This window comes from Oncorhynchus gorbuscha, linkage group LG13 (genome assembly GCF_021184085.1).
Source record: "Oncorhynchus gorbuscha isolate QuinsamMale2020 ecotype Even-year linkage group LG13, OgorEven_v1.0, whole genome shotgun sequence".
Lineage (NCBI taxonomy): Eukaryota > Metazoa > Chordata > Actinopteri > Salmoniformes > Salmonidae > Oncorhynchus > Oncorhynchus gorbuscha.
Window position 1 is genome coordinate 44,715,608 of NC_060185.1, and position 22,537 is coordinate 44,738,144.

The 22,537-nt window shown below is 43.6% G+C and overlaps 1 protein-coding gene across 3 annotated transcripts in view; it reads left to right on the plus strand.

Moving 5' to 3' along the window:
• The window catches only part of LOC123992965 (ankyrin repeat domain-containing protein 13B-like), a 40,601-nt gene that overhangs the window by 3,986 nt on the left and 14,078 nt on the right, over window positions 1-22,537 (plus strand). For 2 of the 3 annotated variants that reach the window (XM_046294646.1, XM_046294644.1), the window contains exons 2-3: window positions 6,399-6,549; window positions 9,568-9,692. In XM_046294646.1, the coding sequence (XP_046150602.1) occupies window positions 6,399-6,549; window positions 9,568-9,692 (276 nt within the window). The remainder of the gene's footprint in view (window positions 1-6,398; window positions 6,550-9,567; window positions 9,693-22,537) is intronic. The other variant, XM_046294645.1, reaches the window with a different exon arrangement.

Below are 22,537 nucleotides of genomic sequence, written 5' to 3' on the forward strand. Positions count from 1 at the left end.
CAGCAGTGCAGTGTCACTAGGGATAAGGATGTGATGGGAATAGATTTAGTTAAATTGTGGAAAGCTTTTAACCGAGATAGAGGACAGAAACAGACAACAGTATTCCTTAAAGATTGAAAAGATGTCCCTGTTAATATTGTGTTGCATTGTGTGCCTGAAATGGAAAAGAGGAAATGAATGATACTTCGAGGACCATATCTGATTTCATTACTGTCTGTCCTGCCACATAAATGGTTAGCAAACAATGTTGTAAGGTTCTGTATTTATTTTCTTAGTCAACCTTGTGTTCTGTTTCTGTGTGTTCTTGAACGTAGCCCTGTCTTTCATTTTTGTTCATTGATTTCACCTGTTAGTTACTCACCTGGTCTCATCAGCTCCCTATTTAGTTCAGTTCATTCTGTTTGTGCCTTTTGTGAGGTATTGTTCGTTTTGACTCTACTAAGCCTTTTCCCAGCTCGTTTGTGAGAACCAGTTATAGCCTTCAGTCCTAGTTCTGATTCACCTGCCTGTTTGTCTACCTGTGTTTGACCATTGCCTGCCTGTGACCACGTTTCCTGCCTTCTACGAAGGAGAAATAAACACCTGCCGCGCTCTGCTCGTGAATCTACACCTTTTCCTCCCTGAGTTTTCATTACAAATGTAGGGACACACATGTTGGGACACACTTACAGTACACACACACACACACACACACACACACACACACACACACACACACACACACACACACACACACACACACACACACACACACACACACACACACACACACACACGTTGGAAATAGCTATGCATAAAACTGAGGTTAGTACAGAATTCAACCTGCAATTCTCCCCAGATCACAGACATTGTTTGTGATATCCTATTCTATATCAACCATCAGACATGAAAAGAGTTGTTCCACAATAGCCATGTTGTTTCCTGAAACACACAAGCCCATAAGACAGTCCAGTTTCTGTTCCGACATTGTTGTATTGATGTTTGCTTAACCACGTCGTCGTGTTGTCATTTGATTATGCAAATCCAGGGTATTTTCATCTTCTATTCCGTGCATGAGAACAAATGTGAAGTTCCTACCTTAGAGATAATAGGTTCCTCCTCGCTTTGCATTGTGGGGGACTTTCCTCTATCCAGTGTTTCTCTATTCACAACTTCCCCCTCCCTTCACACAGAAATACCATCTGTTGTCTCCTATCGCGGAGCAAAGTAATGCATGTCGTGACAGTAGTCTTATGGTGGTCTGACAAGTGACAACAGTGGTTACGAGACACGTTGCCAATATAATGCGTCTTAAAAGTTTTAGAGATTTAACAGTGAAACGTGTAGCATAATGGTGGTTTGACATTGCTTTGAAACGCTAACACAAGTGTGAGAACATCAATAGACTGATTGTGTGAGGTTTAGTGGTGATTCAACACTAAAGGCTGTAGCCGACTGGTTTTCCATTTGAATATATCCCAAGTATAAATGTCGAGGTGATCATTTCACCCCCATTCTTTAGTGTTGGAGTCTCTTCAGTCAGACAGCACTCGTCTCTGATACATGTCCGAGGCACCGCATCGCACAAGTCGCGTCTGTTCTCGAGGAGCAGGAGGGAGGAGGAGGGAGAGACACACATCTCGCCCCGCCCTGCCTGTGACAGGTTCACTGACCAAGGCAGAGTTATTTCACCCAGCTCCATCCTCCTCCATCCTCCCTCAGTCCCTCTGCTGCTTTCATCTTGTCTCTGCCCAGCCATCCTTCTCGCTCAGACTCTCAGGTTCCAACTACTCACTCCTGCTCTGGCCTCTTTTTCTCTCTCTGGCCTGCATTTGGTGGTAGAGAGATGGCAATGATATTTAGCTATTTTGAGATATTTATAGGTCGATCACACACATGCATCTGATGGTGTGGTCTCATTTGCATATGCCCCACTTACACCATGCACTCACAGAGAATGACTACATAAAGATACATTATCCCAATCACGTGTATAACGTTTGGCTATAACTCTCCTACGCATATTGAAAATGGATCAATCACAGTTGTACATGTTAACCCCTGAATTGAAAGAGGGTAACACTGAAAATAAGGGGGACAAGTTGACCCCCCCCCTCCCAATGAGCACACATATGATTCTCATGCATCCTCCACCCACCACAAACATATTTTGGTCTCCAAATGAAAGATTGATGTTGGTTTAAGTAGCTGCCAGAGAACATTAAGGCGAAGTACAGGAGTAGATAGTCCAGACAGAGATGTCTATCAATTATGCAGTTTCCACTGAGAGGGAGAGAGGGGAGGACCGAGGGATGGAAGGAAGGATGGCGGAGGAGGGAGAGAGGGGAGGACCAAGGGAGGGACGGAATGCAGGATGGAGAGAGGGGGGAGGACCAAGGGAGGGACGGAATGCAGGATGGAGAGAGAGGGGGGGGGGGGGACCAAGGGAGGGACTGAAGAATGAAGGATGGATGGAGCCAATGAGAAAGTGAGAGAGCAGGCACTACGAGGCAGTCAGTGGATAAAGAGGATGAGCAGAGAGAATGGGAAGACCCAGTATGACATAATATCCTTATTATAACTACCTGGGCCAGTTGATTCTGTATGTGCCTCAGAGTAGGAGTGCTGACGTGGGATAAGGTCCACCCCCCCAGGTGTATTTCATAGTATTCATTATGATCTAAAAGGCTATAAACTGATCCTAAATCAGCACCCGTACTGAGACTTTAGCTAATGCCTGGCCTGTGGGTGTGTGGGTCTGTACGTGTTTGTGTGTTCGATAGTGGGTCTCTATTTGTGGGCTGTTTGTTGGTCAGAACCACATTGTTCACATGTGAATGAGTAAGTGTGCCACTGTGTTTCAGGGTTAATGTGTGCACTCGTGTGAAGACGTGAGGATGAGGAGGTGTGGACCCTGAAGTGACATGTCTGTGTACCACAGCAGAAAAGTGTTACATTTGAGTGCATTGGTTTGGCGTGTCAGTTCTATATCGTAACTGACCAATCATGTTATAAGAGTGTTATTGTCGAGTGGTTTCCTTTTCTAGTATATCTTTTTTAAATGTCAAATTTGACTGCACGGATAGAGAGAGAGGACTTGTGATTGTGTGTTTGTTTTCTGTGGGAAAGTGTCTGCTGTTGTGTTTCTATTTGAGTGTCTCAATGGTGTAAAAATAACATCAGACTGGGTCAGTGGGGGCCATTTGTCTTAAACAATAGGAGCTTCCTGAACACTCCCTCTCTATTCTCTCCCTTACTTACCACACCTCTCTGCCTCATAGTCAAGCCTTCTGAGAAGGCTCTTTGCTCTCCTCCTTAATTAGCTTTATACAACGGGTGGGTCTAATCCTGAATTCTGATTGGTTAAAACCACATTCCAGCCGGTGTCCAGTCCACAAGTTACCACCGATTTAATCTATGACGTTAAAATGCCTATTTACTCTGTTCCATCTGACTTCACAATCCACTGTCTCATCAGCCCAGCCAGGCAATTTATAAACTTGATCTACACTTTAAAAGCATCGAGACATTATCTCACATTTCTTTTAGAATAACATTTAGTTTTCAACAGCAGACATTTGTATAATCCTTGCTGTCTTTCTCAATGACATTTGCAACATTGTTTCACTATTCAAATTTGATCTGCTGTCCCATAGTAATGAACATGTCGTGAGTTGTGACGAGACACAGGCAGCTTTTGTCAGCCAGTCGAAATCATGAATCAGCATAATTTCTATGAATGTACTGTATAGAAAACAGGTCAAACGAAACGAAGTGCAGCTAGTTTGCAGTCTTTCCAGCTTCAGTATGAAGTGATTGTGCTAGCTGTGTTGTTGGCTAGCTCCTCTGAACAACAGTGCCCTGACAAAAGAGCACATTTTCTATGCCAGGCGATATCACACATCATTAACTCATTGTTGTGGATGTATCCAAATAAATGTCACTAGAAAACAGCTTAAACAAACGCGAATGCAGCTACTTTGCTGTTATTCTGTCTGCACTGTTTGACATGACAGTAAGTTAGCCGTAATTGGTTAGCTAGCAAGCAAGAGACTTGGTCGAGTCCATAGATATAGAACAGACAGACTGAACGACTGGGTCGAGTCCATAGATATAGAACAAAAAGACTGAACGACTGGGTCGAGTCCATAGATATAGAACAAAAAGACTGAACGACTGGGTCGAGTCCATCGATACAGAACAAAAAGACTGAACGACTGGGTCGAGTCCATAGATATAGAACAAAAAGACTGAACGACTGGGTCGCGTCTCTGGCAACTGAACCGATAGAACAAACGGCCATCCGGCTTGGGTAGCAACCCTAGATTTGTGTGTGGACTATATCTTGTGGAAGGATGAAATAGTATGAATGAATTAATCAAAATAACATTTTTAATGAAAATATACAAATCATTATTTGAATATGTTGGTAACCCGTTGTATAAAAGTGTTAATGCCCCCGAAGCTGGTGATAATGCCCTCGAACTTCATCTCAGGCCTAACACCTGTGCCAATATATCCTCCAAACACCAGCTTCTTGGGCATTATCACCTAAATATTGTAGCGAATGGTGACAGTGCAACTCACCTTGTGGCTTTTGAACCTGGGCCTCCCAGCCTGTAGGCAATCTTACTGGTCCAACACACTTGCAGAGGTTGTAACGAGCCTAGTTAGACAACAATCGTTACAATAGTCCCCCTCCAATAATCAGAATACTACCACCATTTCTTGCTGCTTTGCTCTTACTGTTTATGTACTTTTCACTGTTATCTGCCAGTGTCACTCCATCTTTCTTATCCTTCCTTCCTACCATCCATCCATCCATTCTCTCTCTCCTCTCTCTCTCTCTCTCTCTCTCTCTCTCTCTTTCCTCAGTGTCATCAGTGTCATCCCCAGGGCCACTTGGAGGGCCCTACAAAGCTACTCTGACATCAATCACTCACTACCCATTATTCAGTACACACACAGCCTATGCTACCACCACCCTCTCTATTTCACAGAGCAGTTGCCGCCACTCAACCAGCCCTGTCTGCTCCAACGCATAGCACACCTTCCTCCTCCTTCTCCCTCTCTCCCACCTCTTCTTCTCATCCCTTCGTTGCTATAGCGATACACCTCTATTCCCTCCCTCTATTCCCTCCACACCTCACCCTTCACCTCCGACAGTGCCTGTGTGGATTCCTCCTTCTGTTTTTCTGCCGTTCCATTCCTCTTCTCTCCCCCCCCTTGGGATTAGGAGCCCCAGTTGTTGCTTACGATCAAGCGGTGGCATCACTAACGCTAATGCTGGGCTTGCTAATTACAGAGCAGGGCGTGGCCCCCGGGAGGCCCCTGGAGAGAGAGGGAGAGCAGCAGGGGAGATGAGGAGGCTCCACGTGGGAGGAGGGAGGCTGCTCCTGGTGAAAAACAACCCAGCAGCATCCCTCTGTACTGTACTACACACTCGACGATAACACACTGCAAAGTACACTTGACACACCAACACCAACCGTCAAGACCGCACAGACCTGCACTGAGGCACACGTGAACCAAAACACAAGCCCTCACACAACACAACACAACAGTGTGTGTACTTTGTGATATGAAACATTTCCAATGCAAATATGAATAGACGTAAAGCTCGGATGGAAGTGTACCATTAAGCAGTTCCGCTTATTCCCTGTTACAACTCCCCTCACAACAGCACGCTTTATCTATCCACTTCCACGCGCTATCATTTCATCTATACATTTTCCACATGTGCAAATTACGCAGATTCTGATTCCTCATTGTCGCTCCTTGGTTGCATCCCAAATGGCACCCTGTTCCCTTTATAGTACACTGCTTTGACCAGGGCTACCACAGAGCTCTGGTCAAAAGTAGACCACAATCGAAGGAATAATGTGCCATTTGGGACGTAGCCCCAGTCGTCCTCTATCAGCCTCCCTCATTAGGATGCCAGCATGTGGTTGGTTTATTCTTGACCTTGGATCCTGCCAGGAGCTCAAATTAACTTTTTTTTAAATCACAGGCCAGAGATCAGATTTATAGACATAGAGACTTGCTTATTTAGACCAACTAGACTGCAGAGCAGAGAGACTACATCAAACACACTGCAGTAGGCTACTAGACTATGATAGCTACTGTATCAAAACTGAGGCATGAAGAGACCGAGAGAGAGATCAACTCTAGAGAATGACAGAGACGTTACATCGAGACACTTGTAGTGTAACTCGCTATATAAAGCCGACCCATCTAGAACACTGGCGTGCCCGTCATGTGAGGATGTGATAGCTCAATTATCACCTGTCTCTTCTCCTTCCATCACTCTCTCCTCCACACCTCCTCCACCCTCTCTCTCTCTCTCTATTTTTATCTCTCTCTTTTTGCCAGATGAGCACCATGCCATACAATGAACCCACTTCTCTCCTCCCCCTCAGGTGGATGTGGAGACCCTGGACCCCCGGGGTCGGACCCCCCTCCACCTGGCTGTCACTCTGGGTCACCTGGACTGTGCCCGCCTGCTCCTCCAACATGGTGCCGACGTCAGCAAGGAGAACCGCAACGGATGGACGGGTGAGACAGAGAGGGGTAGGAGTAGTACTACTGATAGTGATAGTAGTAATAGTAGTAGTAGTAGTAGTAGTAGTACTGATAGTAATAGTGGTAGTAGTAATATAAGTAGTAGTAGTAGTAGTGGGAGTAGTACTAGTAGTACTGATAGTAATAGTGGTAGCAGTAATAGAAGTAGTAGAAGTAGTAGTACTGATAGTAATGGTGGTAGTAGAAATAGAAGTATTAGTAGTAGTAGTAGCAGTAGAAGTAGTACTAGTAGTTCTGATAGTAATAGTAGGAGTAGTACTAGTAGTATTGATATTAATATTGGTAGTAGCAATAGTAGTATTAGTAGTAGTAGTACTGATAGTAATAGTGGTAGTAGTAATAGAAGTAGTAGGAGTACTAGTAGTACTGATAGTAATAGTGGTAGTAGTAGTAGTAGTAGTATTGGTAGTAGTAGCAGTAGGAGTAGTAGTACTGATAGTAATAGTGGTAGTAGTCATATACGTAGTAGTATTAGTAGTAGTAGTACTGATAGTAATAGTGGTAGTAGTAATATAAGTAGTAGGAGTAGTAGCAGTAGTACTGATAGTAATAGTGGTTGTAGCAATAGTAGTATTAGTAGTAGTACTGATAGTAATAGTGGTAGTAGTAACAGAAGTAGTAGTAGCAGTAGGAGTAGTAGTACTGATAGTAATAGAAGTAAATTATGTAAATGTAAGTAGTAGGAGTAGTACTAGTAGTACTGATAGTACTGATAGTAATAGTGGTAGTAGTAATAGAAGTATTAGTAGTAGTAGCAGTAGGAGTAGTAGTACTGATAGTAATAGTGGTAGTAGTAATAGAAGTAGTAGTAGCAGTAGGAGTAGTAGTACTGATAGTAATAGTGGTAGTAGTAATAGAAGTACTAGTATTGGTAGTAGTACTAGTAGTACTGATAGTAATAGTGGTAGTAGTAATAGAAGTAGTAGGAGTAGTAGCAGTAGTGGTAGTAGTAATAGATGATAGTAATAGTGGTAGTAGGAATAGAAGTAGTAGTATTAGTAGTAGTAGCAGTAGTACTGATAGTAATAGTGGTAGTAGTAATAGAAGTAGTAGAAGTAGTATTGATAGTAATAGTGGTAGTAGTAATAGACGTATTAGTAGCAGTAGGAGTATTAGTACTGATAGTAATAGTGGTAGTAGGAATAGAAGTAGTAGCAGTAGTACTGATAGTAATAGTGTTAGTAGTAATAGAAGTAGTGGTAGTAGTAGTAGTTCTGATAGTAATAATGGTAGTAGTAATTGAAGTAGTAGTAGCAGTAGGAGTAGTAGTACTGATAGTAATAGTGGTAGTAGTAATAGAAGTAGGAGTGGTAGTATTAGTAGAAGTAGTAGTACTGATAGTAATAGGGTAGTAGGAGTAGTACTAGTATCAGTAGAAAACTTTATCATCCCTCAAGTGGAAATATTTTGGGGGGCAGAATCATCAATAGAACACAACAGGCATGTATGTGTACTGGGAAAGCATATGTAGATACATTGGCTAGGAGGAGTCTAATAGTGACTCACCTTTAAAGGCTGGAAGGATGTACTGTATAGAATCTATATAGAAATAGATTGAGTGGATTGGATTCTATGAATAGGAACCATTTGTTTGTGGATTGATGGTGAGCCAAATGGCTGCTGTGGATAGATAGATCTAATCAAGTAATTAGACACACTTGCTTTTCAATGCACTTATTGATGATTTAAAATGAAATTGAAATTGATTTGGTAGGTTAGTCAGAGTTTCCTCAGAGAGTTGGTTAGTCAGTTTCCTTCTAGTGTTGATTGTGGACTGAGCACTGGGAAGGGACCTGTATAGTGTATTTTTTAACATTTTTTTAAGTCCGTTAAGAACATTCTTATTTACAATGACGGCCTACCCCGGCCAAACCCAGACAACACTGGGCCAATTGTGTGCCGCCCTATAGGACTCCTAATCACGGCCGGATGTGATGCAGACTGGAGTCAAACCAGGGACTGCAGTGACGAAGCAGTGGCCTCTTGCACTGAGAAGCAGTACCTTCAACCACTGCGCCACTCGGGAGCCCCAAAACGTTTCAATGCTGTATAGCACAGCGTAGCATAGTTCAGAGCAGCACAGCACAGCACAGCACAGCACAGCACAGCACAGTACAGTACAGCATACACTCACTAGACAGTTTATTAGGTACACCCATCTAGTAACTGGTCTGACAGCCTGAATTCTTTAGGGCATGGAAACGTTGCTCAATTGGTATCAAGGGTATCAAACATTCCTCACACCATTACACCACTGCCACCAGCCTGTACCATTTACACCAGGCTGGATGGGGCCATGGACTCATGCTGCCTACGCCAAATCCTGACTGCTCTCAGCATGACGCAACAGGAACTGGGATTCGTCGGACCAGGCAATGTTTTTCCACTCCTCAATTGTCCAGTGTTGGTGATGGGGGTGCCCACTGGAGCCGCTTCTTCTTCGTTTTTAGCTGATAGGAGGGGAACCTGGTGTAGTCGTCTCCTGCAATAGGCCGTCCGTGACAAGGACCGACGAGTTGTGCAGTCTGAGATGCCATTCTGCACACCACTGTTGTACTGCGCCGTTATTTGCCTTTCTGGCCCGCCTGTTAGCTTGCACCATTCTTTCCATTGTCCTTCGACCTCTCGTCAACAAGCTGTTTCCGCCCACGGGACTGCCGCTGACTGGATGATTTTGTTTGTCGTACCACTCTTGATAAACCCAAGACATTGTCGTGTGTGAAAAGCCCAGGAGGCTGGCCGTTTCTGAGATACTGGATCCGGCGCCCCTGCCACTGACAAGTCTACAACGCTCAAAGTTGCGTAGCTAACTAGTTTTGCCCATTCTAATGTTCAATTGAACAGTAACTGAATGCCCGTCTGCCTGCTTTATATAGCAAGCCACGGCCACGTGACCACTGTCTGTAGTTGCGAACCATTTTTGTGAACGCCGTGGTGTACGTAATAAATTGGCCTCTAAGTGTGTGTCTATATGTGAGGTGAAGATTTCCTTTCTCTCTCCCATAGTGCTCCAGGAAGCAGTCAGCACACGAGACCCAGAGCTGGTGCGCCTAGTTCTGCATTACCGTGACTACCAGCGGACCACTAAGAGACTGGCGGGAATCCCTGTCCTCCTGGAGAGACTGCACCAGGTGAGAGGCGCTGATACTGAACACAAGTACAGAGCACAACAGCAACAACCGACATGTAGGAAACGCTTGTAGATATGTTTTGTGTTAGCACTTAGTCTTCTTGAACCATACTTAAAAAAAAAATAAAATATCAAGCTGTTTCAACTAAATATTATTAAGTAACTGATTCCACAGCCTTTTCTTTTTGTTTACTCAACTTTTCAGTCAAAGATACCCAGAACTTTGTTGGCCCGAACTTAGCTCCAACATGAGAAAATGTAGACAAAAATTCAGTCAACTTAAAATGATGTGTTTGCTCAAATTGTTTCATTTTCATTCAACTAGAAATGATTATTTACCTAAAACAAAAGGCTGTGGAACTAGTTACATGCACAGTGCTTTCAACTTACATATTTGACACATTATACAGTAATTCATATTCAACATTTCCTCACCTGGGATTTGAACTCACAAACTCTTTATTCACAGCATTCCTGCAACACCACACCATGTCTGCCTCAAAAGCTGATTTCACCTGTATTGCTACACTTGCACTTCAAAGTACATCTTAGCTCTGTTAAAAGTACACTTTAATGATTTTTTATTTATCATAATGATTAAGGAGTGACATTAAAGCATAAAATATGCCCCACCAACATTAGACAACTATACAGATGTTTTGTTTACATCAAGTACATCAAATCAATGATGAGCGAATAGTCAGATGAACTGATAATTGATAACAGACATGGTGGAGTAGCAGGAAGATCAGAATGCCATGAACCAAGAGGTTCTGAGTTCAAATCCCAGGTGAGGACATGTTGAATAATAACTACTGTATAAATAAGCATGCACAATGTAATAACGTTTGTCAAATATGTACATTGAAAACATTGTATGTTAATAGCACTGTGTGTAACCAGTTTTAGTTAAGATATAATAGTTCATAGTTTAATGAACATATGAGACACGTTGAGCAAACACCAATTCTCATGTTTGGGAAAACATTTTTTATTTTTCAGATAACATTTGGACAGAAAAGTGCCTTTATAGTACTTAGCTGAAACAAGTAGATTTGTGGGTGTATATATATGTTTTTTACAGTGCACTAGTTCCCAGCTAGTCTAAGGGGTGGTTCCCGGACACAGATTAAGCCTAGTCCTGGATCTGTGTCCGGTAAACCACCCCTTACTGTTTTCTTTGATTTAATTGACCATTTAAAAACAATTCAGCCACACAACCACTGCTCGACTGTAGCTAGACAGTTATCAAACTGCAGTATCTGCTGCCAGATCTCTACTCTCCCTGAGCCACATCCCTCCTATTGTTTATTTGTGCTATTTGGTTGTTAGGAGTTGTAGAGTTACAAAGAAAAAGGCATATCTCAGACTGGCCAATAAAAAGAAAAGATTAAGATGGGCAAAACAACACAGACACTGGACATCCCTGAGTCGCCTCTTCACTATTGACATTGAGACTGGTGTTTTGCAGATACTATTTAATGAAGCTGCCAGTTGAGGACATGTGAGGCGTCTGTTTCTCAAACTAAACACTAATGTACTTGTCCTCAAATTAAATCAAATGTATTTCTAAAGCTGTTCTTACATCAGCTGATATCTCAATGTGCTGTACAGAAACCCAGCCTAAAACCCCAAACAGCAAGCAATGTAGGTGTAGAAACACGGTGGCTAGGAAAGACTCCCTGGAAAGGTCAGAACCTAGGAAGAAACCTAGAGAGGAACCAGGCCATGAGGAGTGGCCAGTCCTCTTCTGGCTGTGCCGGGTGGAGATTATAACAGAACATGGCCAAGATGTTCAAATGTTCATAGATGACCAGCAGGGTCAAATAATAATAATTATAGTGGTTGTCGAGGGTGCAACAGGTCAGCACCTCAGGAGTAAATGTCAGTTGGTTTTTCATAGCCGATCATTCAGAGTACCTCTACCGCTCCTGCTGTCTCTAGAGAGTTGAAAACAGCAGGTCTGGGACAGGTAGCACGTCCGGTGAACAGGTCAGGGTTCCATAGCCGCATGCAGAACAGTTGAAACTGGAGCAGCGGCATGGCCAGGTGGACTGGGGACAGCAAGGAGTCATCAGGCCAGGTAGTCCTGAGGCATGGTCCTAGGGCTCAGGTCCTCCGAGAGAGAGAAAGAAAGAATTAGAGAGCATACTTAAATTCACACAGGACACCAGATAAGACAGGAGTAGTACTCCAGAAATAACAAACTGACCCTAGCCCCCGACACATAAACTACTCCAGCATAAATTCTGGATGCTGAGACAGGAGTCCTCTTGCTCAGTTGTGCACTGGGGCCTCCCACTCCTCTTTCTGTTCTGGTTAGAGCCAGTTTGCCCTGTTCTGTGAAGGGAGTAGTGCACAGTATTGTACGAGATCTTCACTTTCTTGGCAATGTCTCGCATGTAATAGCCTTCATCTCTCAGAATAGACTGAAGAAAGTCTTTGTTTCTGGCCATTTTGAGCCTGTTTATTTTTTATATTTGAGATTATTCAACGTAACCACCCTTTGCCTTGACAGCTTTGCACACTCTTGACATTCACACAACCAGCTTCATCTGGAATATTTTTTCCAGCAGACTTGAAGTAATTCCCACATATGCTGAACACTTGTTGGCTGCTTTCCCTTCACTCTGCGGTCCAACTCATCCCAAACCATCTCAATTGGGTTGAGGTTGGGTGATTGTAGAGGCCAGGTCATCTGATGCAGCACTCCATCACTCTCCTTCTTAGTCAAATAGCCCTTACGCAGCCTGGCGGTGTGTTGGGTCATTGTTCTGTTGAAAAATAAATTATAGTCCCACTTAGCGAAAACTAGATGTCTTGGCATGTTGCCGCAGAATGCTGTGGTAGCCATGCTGGTTAAGTGTGCCTTGAACTCTAACTAAATCACAGACAGTGTCACCAGCAAAGCACCCCCACACTATCCCACCTCCTCCTCCATGCTTCACGGTGGGAACCACACATGCGGAGATCATCCATTCACCTACTCTGCGTCTCACAAAGACACGGCGGTTGGAACCAAAAATCTCAAATTTGATCTCATCAGACCAAAGCACAGATTTCCATTGGTCTAATGTCCATTGCTCGTGTTTCTTGGCCTAAGCAAGTCTCTTCTTCTTATGATGTCCTTTTAGTAGTGGTTTCTTTGCAGAAATTTGACCATGAAGGCCTGATTCACACAGTCTCCTCTGAACAGTTGATGTTGATGTGTCTGTTAATTGAACTCTGTGAACCATTTATTTGGGCTGCAATTTCTGATGCTGGTAACTCTAATGAACATATCCTCTGCAGCAGAGGTAACTCTGGGTCTTCCTTTCTGGTGGCGGTCCTCCTGAGAGCCAGTTTCATCATAGTGCTTGATGGTTTAAAAAAAAATTATATATATAATTATTTCACCTTTATTTAACCAGGTAGGCTAGTTGAGAACAAGTTCTCATTTGCAACTGCGACCTGGCCAAGATAAAGCATAGCAGTGTGAACAGACAACACAGAGTTACACATGGAATAAACAATTAACAAGTCAATAACACAGTAGAAAAAAATGGGCAGTCTATATACAATGTGTGCAAAAGGCATGAGGAGGTAGGCGAATAATACAATTTTGCAGATTAACACTGGAGTGATAAATGATCAGATGGTCATGTACAGGTAGAGATATTGGTGTGCAAAAGAGCAGAAAAATAAATAAATAAAAACAGTATAAAAACAGTATGGGAATGAGGTAGGTGAAAATGGGTGGGCTATTTTCCTATAGACTATGTACAGCTGCAGCGATCGGTTAGCTGCTCGGATAGCTGATGTTTGAAGTTGGTGAGGGAGATAAAAGTCTCCAGCTTCAGCGATTTTTGCAATTCGTCCCAGTCACAGGCAGCAGAGTACTGGAACGAAAGGCGGCCAAATGATGTGTTGGCTTTAGGGATGATCAGTGAGATACACCTGCTGGAGCGCGTGCTACGGATGGGTGTTGCCATCGTGACCAGTGAACTGAGATAAGGCGGAGCTTTACCTAGCATGGACTTGTAGATGACCTGGAGCCAGTGGGTCTGGCGACGAATATGTAGTGAGGGCCAGCCGACTAGAGCATACAAGTCGCAGTGGTGGGTGGTAAGGTGCTTTAGTGACAAAACGGATGGCACTGTGATAGACTGCATCCAGTTTGCTGAGTAGAGTGTTGGAAGCCATTTTGTAGATGACATCGCCGAAGTCGAGGATCGGTAGGATAGTCAGTTTTACTAGGGTAAGCTTGGCAGCGTGAGTGAAGGAGGCTTTGTTGCGGAATAGAAAGCCGACTCTTGATTTGATTTTCGATTGGAGATGTTTGATGTGGGTCTGGAAGGAGAGTTTGCAGTCTAGCCAGACACCTAGGTACTTATAGATGTCCACATATTCAAGGTCCCACCAGGGTGGTGATTCGGGCATGCGGGTGCAGGCAGCGATTGGTTGAAAAGCATGCATTTGGTTTTACTCAAGAGAGTTGGAGGACGGAAGGAGTGCTGTATGGCATTGAAGCTCGTTTGGAGGTTAGATAGCACAGTGTCCAATGACGGGCAGTATATAGAATGGTGTCGTCTGCGTAGAGGTGGATCAGGGAATCAGCAAGAGCAACATCATTGATATACACAGAGAAAAGAGTCGGCCCGAGAATTGAACCCTGTGGCACCCCCATAGAGACTGCCAGAGGACCGGACAGCATGCCCTCCGATTTGACACACTGAACTCTGTCTGCAAAGTAATTGGTGAACCAGGCAAGGCAGTCATCCGAAAAACCGAGACCCTGTTGAGTCAAACTGCCGGATAAGAATATGTTGAGTGCTGCACAGTACTGTCTTTTATCGATGGCGGTTATGATATCGTTTAGTACCTTGAGTGTGCCGATAAGAATATGGTGATTGACAGAGTCGAAATGCCTTGGCGAGGATCGATGAAGACATCTGCTGCACAGTACTGTCTTTTATCGATGGCGGTTATGATATCGTTTAGTACCAGTGAGTGTGGCTGAGGTGCACTTGTTCTCCATGTGTGTCCCACTTTTTGGCTACGCAAACCAGATTGCACAGCGGAGAAGGTACTTGTCTCGTCCCATGTCTATATCTTTTTCTTCACATTCTTTTTAAATATTTTTCCTAAACCTCAACTTCAAAATACTCTCCTGCAACCCACCTCACCTAACATGGTGTGGATCTGTTAATTTTTTGTAAAGTCTATTTACCTCCAAACTGGAATACCTCAACTGAAGCTAGCTAGCTAACTAGCTACCAACTATCAGTCAGCTAACCTTTAGCTCGGAAAGCTCTTGCCAGTTCGTACAACGCATTTCAAACCAGAGCATGCCGGACCTATTTTTCTCGCCATATCCCCAGATTCCTACCGCAAACTCTGAACCCTTTAAGGGCATATCCCAGTTTAGGACTCACCTAACAGAACGCTCTGAAGCTCATGAGGGGGGTCGGTAGACTGTTTCTGGAAAGTAGTTCAAACTGTTTGGGTATGGACCTGGAAAGTATGAATTACTGGATCAGGGTTAGCAGAGTGTGCTAAAGCAGTCTTCTGATGTTGACATGCATGAAACCAAGACTTTTTCTATCACAGAAGTCAACAAATGAGGGTACCTGGGGACATGCGGGGCCTGGGTTTACCTCATGGCAGTTAGCTAACCGCAACCCGGGTTGACTACTCCTGGCTAATGTTTCCATCCCGTAGCAAGCACCAACTAGCTAGGGCTCCTGGGCTACTCCTGAAGCCCACTCCTTGGCTACAATATCTGGATCCCTTCTACTGCCGGTACGGGGCACGGAACCCCGTACCCCGATCCTTCATGACTGGAATACCGACATAATCTGCCCGAGGATCCCAACAGGCCCCTCAGGGCACAATGTCCCCTGAAGGTCCATTCTGCTAACTGTGGCCTGCTAGCTATCTATAGCATATTGATCCACCGGCCAATTTGACTTGGACCCCTCTGCTACTTGGAACCCTTCTAATTCCAGGACTGGTCTATCAACGTCACCGCACGAGGAGGCAAAAACAGACTTTTCCCCCATCGCGACATCCCTCTAAGGCCCTTATGCTAGCTTGCTAGCCCCAGCCTGCTAACTGTCTGAATCGCCATGTCCCCAGCCAGCCCAACCACTCACCGGACCCATACGATGACTTGGTTACGCATGCCTCTCCCTAATATCAATATGCCTTGTCCATTACTATCCTGGTTAGTGATTACTGTCTTATTTCACTGTAGTGCCTATAGCCCTGCTCAATATGCCTTAATCAACCATGTTGTTCCACCTCACACATTTGCGATGACATCACCTGGTTTAAACGTTGCTAGTGACTATATCTCTCTCTTCATCACTCAATGCCTAGGTTTACCTCCAATGTACTCTCTTCCTACCATACCTTTGTCTGTACATTATGCCTTGAATCTATGCCATCGTGCCCAGAAACCTGCTCCTTTTACTCTCTGTTCCGGACGTGCTAAATGGCCAGTTCTTATAGCCTTTAGCCGTACCCTTATCCTACTTCTCCCCTGTTCCTCTGGTGATGTAGAGGTTAATCCAGGACCTGCAGTGCCTAGCTCCACTCCTACTCCCCAGTTGCTCTCATTTGTTGACTTCTGTAACCGTAAAAGCTTTGGTTTCATGCATGTTAACATTAGAAGCCTACTCCCCAAGTTTGCTTTATTCACTGCTTTAGCAACCCGGATGTCTTAGCCGTGTCTGAATCCTGGCTTAGGAAAACCACCAAAAACCCTGACATTTCCATCCCTAACTATAACATTTTCCGCCAAGATGGAACTGCCAAAGGGGGCGGTGTTAGCCTGCAGAGTTCTATCTTACTATCCAGGTCTGTGCCAAAACAATTCAAGCTTCTACTTCTAAAAATTAACCTTTCCAGAAACAAGTCTCTCACTGTTGCCGCTTGCTATGGACCACCCTCTGCCACCAGCTGTGCCCTGGACACCATATGTGAATTGATTGCCCCCCAACTATCTTCTGACCTCATGCTGCTAGGTGACCTAAACTGGGACATGCTTAAAACCCCGGCCATCCTACAATCTAAGCTTGATGCCCTCAATCTCACACAAATTATCAATGTACCTACCAGGTACAACCCCGAATATGTAAACACGGGCACCCTCATAGATATCATCCAAACTAACTCGCCCTACAAATACACCTCTGCTGTTTTCAAACAAGATCTCGGCGATCACTACCTCATTACCTGCATCCGTAATGGGTCTGCGGTCAAACGACCACCCCTCATCACTGTCAAACGCTCCCTAAAACACTTCTGCGTACAGGCCTTTATAATTGACCTGGATGGGGTATCCTGGAATGACATTGACCTCATCCCGTCAGTAGATGATGCCTGTCTATTCTTTAAAAGTGCCTTCCTCACTATCTTAAATAAGCATGCTCCATTCAAAAGGAATAGATATAGCCCCTGGTTCACTCCAGACCTGTCTGCCCTTGACCGGCACAAAAACATCCTGTGGCGTTCTGCATTAGCATCGAATAGCCCAACTGAATATGCAACTTTTTAAGGAAGTTAGGAACCAATATACACAGGCAGTTAGGAAAGCTAAGGCTAGCTTTTTCAAACAGAAATTTGCATCCTGTAGTACAAACTCAAAAAAGTTCTGGGACACTGTAAAGTCCATGGAGAATAAGAACACCTCCTCCCAGCTGCCCACTGCACTGAGGCTAGGAAACACTGTCACCACCAATAAATCAATAATTTCAATAAGCATTTTTCTACGGCTGGCCATGCTTTCCACCAGGCTACCTCTACCCCGGTCAACAGCCCTGCGCTCCCCACAGCAACTCGCCCAAACATCCCCCACTTCTCCTTCACCCAAATCCAGATAGCTGATGTTCTGAAAGAGCTGCAAAATCTGGACCCATACAAATCAGCAGGGTTAGACAATCTGGACCCACTCTTTCTAAAAATTATCTGCCCAAATTATTGCAACCCCTATTACTAGCCTATTCAAACTCTCTTTCGTATCGTCTTAGATTCCCATAGATTGGAAAGCTGCCACGGTCATCCTCCTCTTCAAAGGGAGAGACACTCTAGACCCAAACTGCTACAGACCTATATCTATTCTATCCTGCCTTTCTAAGGTCTTTGAAAGCCAAGTTAACAAACAGATTACCGACCATTTCGAATTTCACCGTACCTTCTCCGCTATGCAATCTGGTTTCAGAGCTGGTCACGCTCAAGGTCCTAAACGATATCATAACCACCATCGATAAGAGACATTACTGTGCAGCTGTATTCATCGACCTGGCTAAGGCTTTCGACTCTGTCAATCACAACATTCTTATTGGCGGACTCAACAGCTTTTAGTTTCTCAAATGATTGCCTCACTTGGTTCACCAACTACTTCTCCGATAGAATTCACTATGTCAAATCAGAGGGCCTGTTGTCCGGACTTCTGGCAGTCTCTATGGGGGTGCCACAGGGTTCAATTCTCGGGCCGACAGTCTTCTCTGTATACATCAATGATGTCGCTCTCGCTGCTGGTGATTCTTTAATTCTCAGCTCTACGCAGACGACACCATTCTGTATACTTCTGGCCCTTCGTTGGACACTGGGTTAACTGACCTCCAGATGAGCTTCAATGCCATACAACTCTCCTTCCGTGGCCTCCAACTGCTCTTAAATGCAGGTAAAACTAAATGCATGCTCTTCAACCGATCGCTGCCAGCACCTGCCTGCCCATCCAGCATCACTATTTTGGAAGTTTCTGACTTAGAATATGTGGACAACTACAAATACCTAGGTGTCTAGTTAGACTGTAAACTCTCCTTCCAGACTCACATTAAACATCTCCAATCCAAAATTAAATCTAATATCGTCTTCCTATCTCGCAATAAAACATCCTTCACTCATGCTGCCAAACATATCCTCGTAAAACTGACCATCCTACCGATCCTCGACTTTGGCGATGTCATTTACAAAATAGCCTCCAACACTCTACTCAACAAATTGGATGCAGTCTATCACAGAGCCATCCATTTTGTCACCAAAGCCCCATATACTACCCACCACTGCGACCTGTATGTGTTGTTGCTTGTGTCGAACTGCTATGCTTTATCTTCCCCAGGTCGCAGTTGCAAAAGAGAACTTGTTCTCAACTAGCCTACCTGGTTAAATAAAGGTTTAAATACATAAATAAAACCTTGTCACAACACAACTGATTGGCTCAAACGCCTTAAGAAGGAAAGAAATTCCACAAATGAACTTTTAACAAGGCACACCTGTTATTTTAAATGCATTCCAGGTGACTACCTCTTGAAGCTGGTTGAGTGAAATTCCAAGAGTGTGTATTTTTTTATGTTACCTTTTATTTAACTAGGCAAATCAGTTAAAAACAAATTCTTATTTTCAATGATGGCCTAGGAACAGTGGGTTAACTGCCTGTTCAGGAGCAGAACGACAGATTTGTACCTTGTCAGCTCGGGGATTTGAACTTGCAACCTTTCGGTTACTAGTCCAACACTCTAACCACTAGGCTACAGATATCCAATGTGCATGGATACAGATATCCAATGTGTACGGATACAGATATCCAATGTGCACGGACACAGATATCCAATGTGCACGGACACAGATATCCAATGTGCACGGACACAGATATCCAATGTGCACGGACACAGATATCCAATGTGCACGGACACAGATATCCAATGTGCACGGACACAGATATCCAATGTGCACGGACACAGATATCCAATGTGCACGGATACAGATTATGATTGATGTGGACTCCTTTCCTCACCCCTCTCTCTTTTTCTCTCCCTCCCAAGTCCAGAACGCTGCACTCCCCCCACTAGCTCTATGAATCCTCCTCCACATCTGTCTGGCTCACCACCAGCCCTGGGATGGGACTGGAACAGCTTACTGTCCTTTGTTCCTGGCCATGCCAACAAAATTACTCTCTTTCTCTCTTTTTTTCCTGTGGTGTCTTCCTTTCTCACTCTCTTGTCCCTGTTCTGTGTGTCTGTTGTGTGTGTATGGGTGTCTCTCCCTTTTCTCCCTCTCTCTCTCAATTCCATTCAATTCAAGGGGCTTTGTTGGCATGGGGAACATATGTTTACATTGCCAATACAAGTGAAATGAACAATAAAAAGGGAAAAGTAAATATTAAACTCACACAAGTTCCAGAAGAATCAAGCCATTTCAAATGTCATATTATGTATATATACAGTGTTGTAATGATGTGCAAATGGATAAAATACAAAAGGGAAAATAAATAAGCATAAATATGGGTTGTATTTACAATGGTGTTTGCTCTTCACTGGTTGCCCTTTTCTTGTGGAAACAGGTCACAAATCTTGCTGCTGTGATTGCACACTGTGGTATTTAACCCAATAGATATGTGCGTTTATCAAAATTGGATTTGTTTTCAAGTGATTTTTTGTGTCTGTGTATTCTGAGGGAAATATGTGGTCATACATTTGGCAGGAGGTTAAGAAGAACCTCTCTGGGTTATGTGGGACGCCTGGCCAAAAGCCAGGGAAAATGCAGAGCGCCAAATTCAAATAAGTTACTAGAAAAATCAAACTTTCATTAAATCACACATGCAAGATAGCAAATTAAAGCTACACTTGTTGTGAATCCAGCCAACATGTCAGATTTCAAAAAGGCTTTTCAGCTAAAGCAAACAATGCTATTATCTGAGGATAGCACCTCCATAAACAAAGAGAGAAAAGCGTATTTCAACTCCTGCAGGCGCGACACAAAACGTAGAAATAAAAATATAATTCAAGCCTTACCTTTGACAAGCTTCTTTTGTTGGCACTCCAATATGTCCCATAAATATCACAAATGGTCCTTTTGTTCGATTGAATTCCGTTGATATATATCCAAAATGTCATTTAATTTGGCACGTTTGATCCAGAAAAACACCGGTTTCCAACATGCACAACGTGACTACAAAATATCTCAAAAGTTACTTGTAAAATTTGCCAAAACATTTCAAACTACTTTTGTAATACAACTTTAGGTATTTTTTTAATGTAAATAATTGATCAAATTGAAGACTGGAGGATCTGTGTTCAATACAGGAGAAAAACCAACTGTGGCTAGCTTTCTGGTCACGCGCCTCTATCTAACAGTACACTACAAGTGACCCTCGTTCTGAACAGGGCTACTTCTTCATTACACAAAGGAAAAACCTCAACCAATTTCTAAAGACTGGTGACATCCAGTGGAAGCGGTAGGAACTGCAAGAATGTCCCTTTTAGAAATCTGGATTCCCAATGAAAATTCATTGAAAAGAGTGACCTCAAAAAACAAAATCGGAATGGTTTGTCCTCGGGGTTTCGCCTGCTAAATAAGTTATGTTGTACTCACAGACATGATTCAAACAGTTTTAGAAACTTCAGAATGTTTTCTATCCGAATCGACTAATAATATGCATATCTTATCTTCTGGGGATGAGTAGCAGGCAGTTGAATTTGGGCATGCATTTAATCCGGATGTGAAAATACTGCTCCCTGTCACCAAGACGTTAAGTGCAGCTCAGTTTCCACTTGATTTTGTGGGCAGTGTGTACATAGCCTGTCTTCTCTTGAGAGCCAAGTCTGCCCATGGCGGCCTTTCTCAATATCAAGGCTATGCTCACTGAGTCTGTACATAGTCAAAGCTTTCCTTAATTTTGGCTCCGTCACAGTGGTCAGGTATTCTGCCACTGTGGACTCTCTGTTTAGGGCCAAATAGCATTCTAGTTTGCTCAGTTTTTTTGTCAATTCTTTCCAGTTTGTCAAGTAACTATGGGGCGGCAGGTATCCTAGTGGTTAGAGCGTTGGGTCAGTAACCGAAAGGTTGCTGGAACGAATCCCCAAGCTGACAAGGTAAATATTTGTTGTTCTGCCCCTGAACAAGGCAGTTAATCCACTGATCCCCGGTAGGCCATCATTGTAAATAAGAATTTGTTCTTAACTGACTTGCCTAGTTAAATACATTTTGTTTTCTCATGATTTGGTTGGGTCTAATTGTGTTGCTGTCCTGGGGTTCTGTGGGGTCTGTTTGTATTTGAGAACAGAGCCCCAGGACCAGCTTGCTTAGGGGACTCTTCTCCAGGTTCATCTCTTTGTAGGTGATGGCTTTGTTTGGGAAGGTTTGTAGAATTTAAAGGCTCTTTTCTGGATTTTGATAATTAGCGGGTATCGGCCTAATTCTGTTCTGCATGCATTATTTGGTAGTTTACGTTGTACACGGAGGATATTTTTGCTGAATCCTGCATGCATCTTAATTTGGTGTTTGTCCCATTTTGTGAATTCTTAATTGGTGAGTGGACCTCAGACCTCACAACCATAGGGAAATGGGTTCTATAACTGATTCAAATATTTTTAGCCAGATCCTAATTGGTATGTCAAATTTTATTCTGACAGCATCTGTGCAGAAGATCCAGGTGCTGCTGTAGCCCCTCCTTGTTTGGGGACAGAAGCACCAGATCATAAGCAAACAAGTAAACTTTTGACTTCAGATTTTAGTAGGGTGAGGCCGGGTGCTACAGACTGTTCTAGTGCCCTCGCCAATTCATTGATATATATACGTGTGTGTTGAAGAGGGTGGTGCTTAAGCTGCATCACTGTCTCACCCCATGTCCCTGTGGAAATGTTTTTGTTTTTTGCCAATATTAGCCGCACACTTGTTGTTTGTGTACATGGATTTTATAATGTCGTATGTTTTTCTCCAACACCACTTTCCATCAATTTGTATAGCAGGCCCTCATGCCAAATTGAGTCAAAAGCTTTTTTGAAGCCAACAAAGCACGAGAAGACTTTGCTTTTGTTTTGTTTGTTTGTCAATTAGGTTGTGCAGGGTGAATATGTGGTC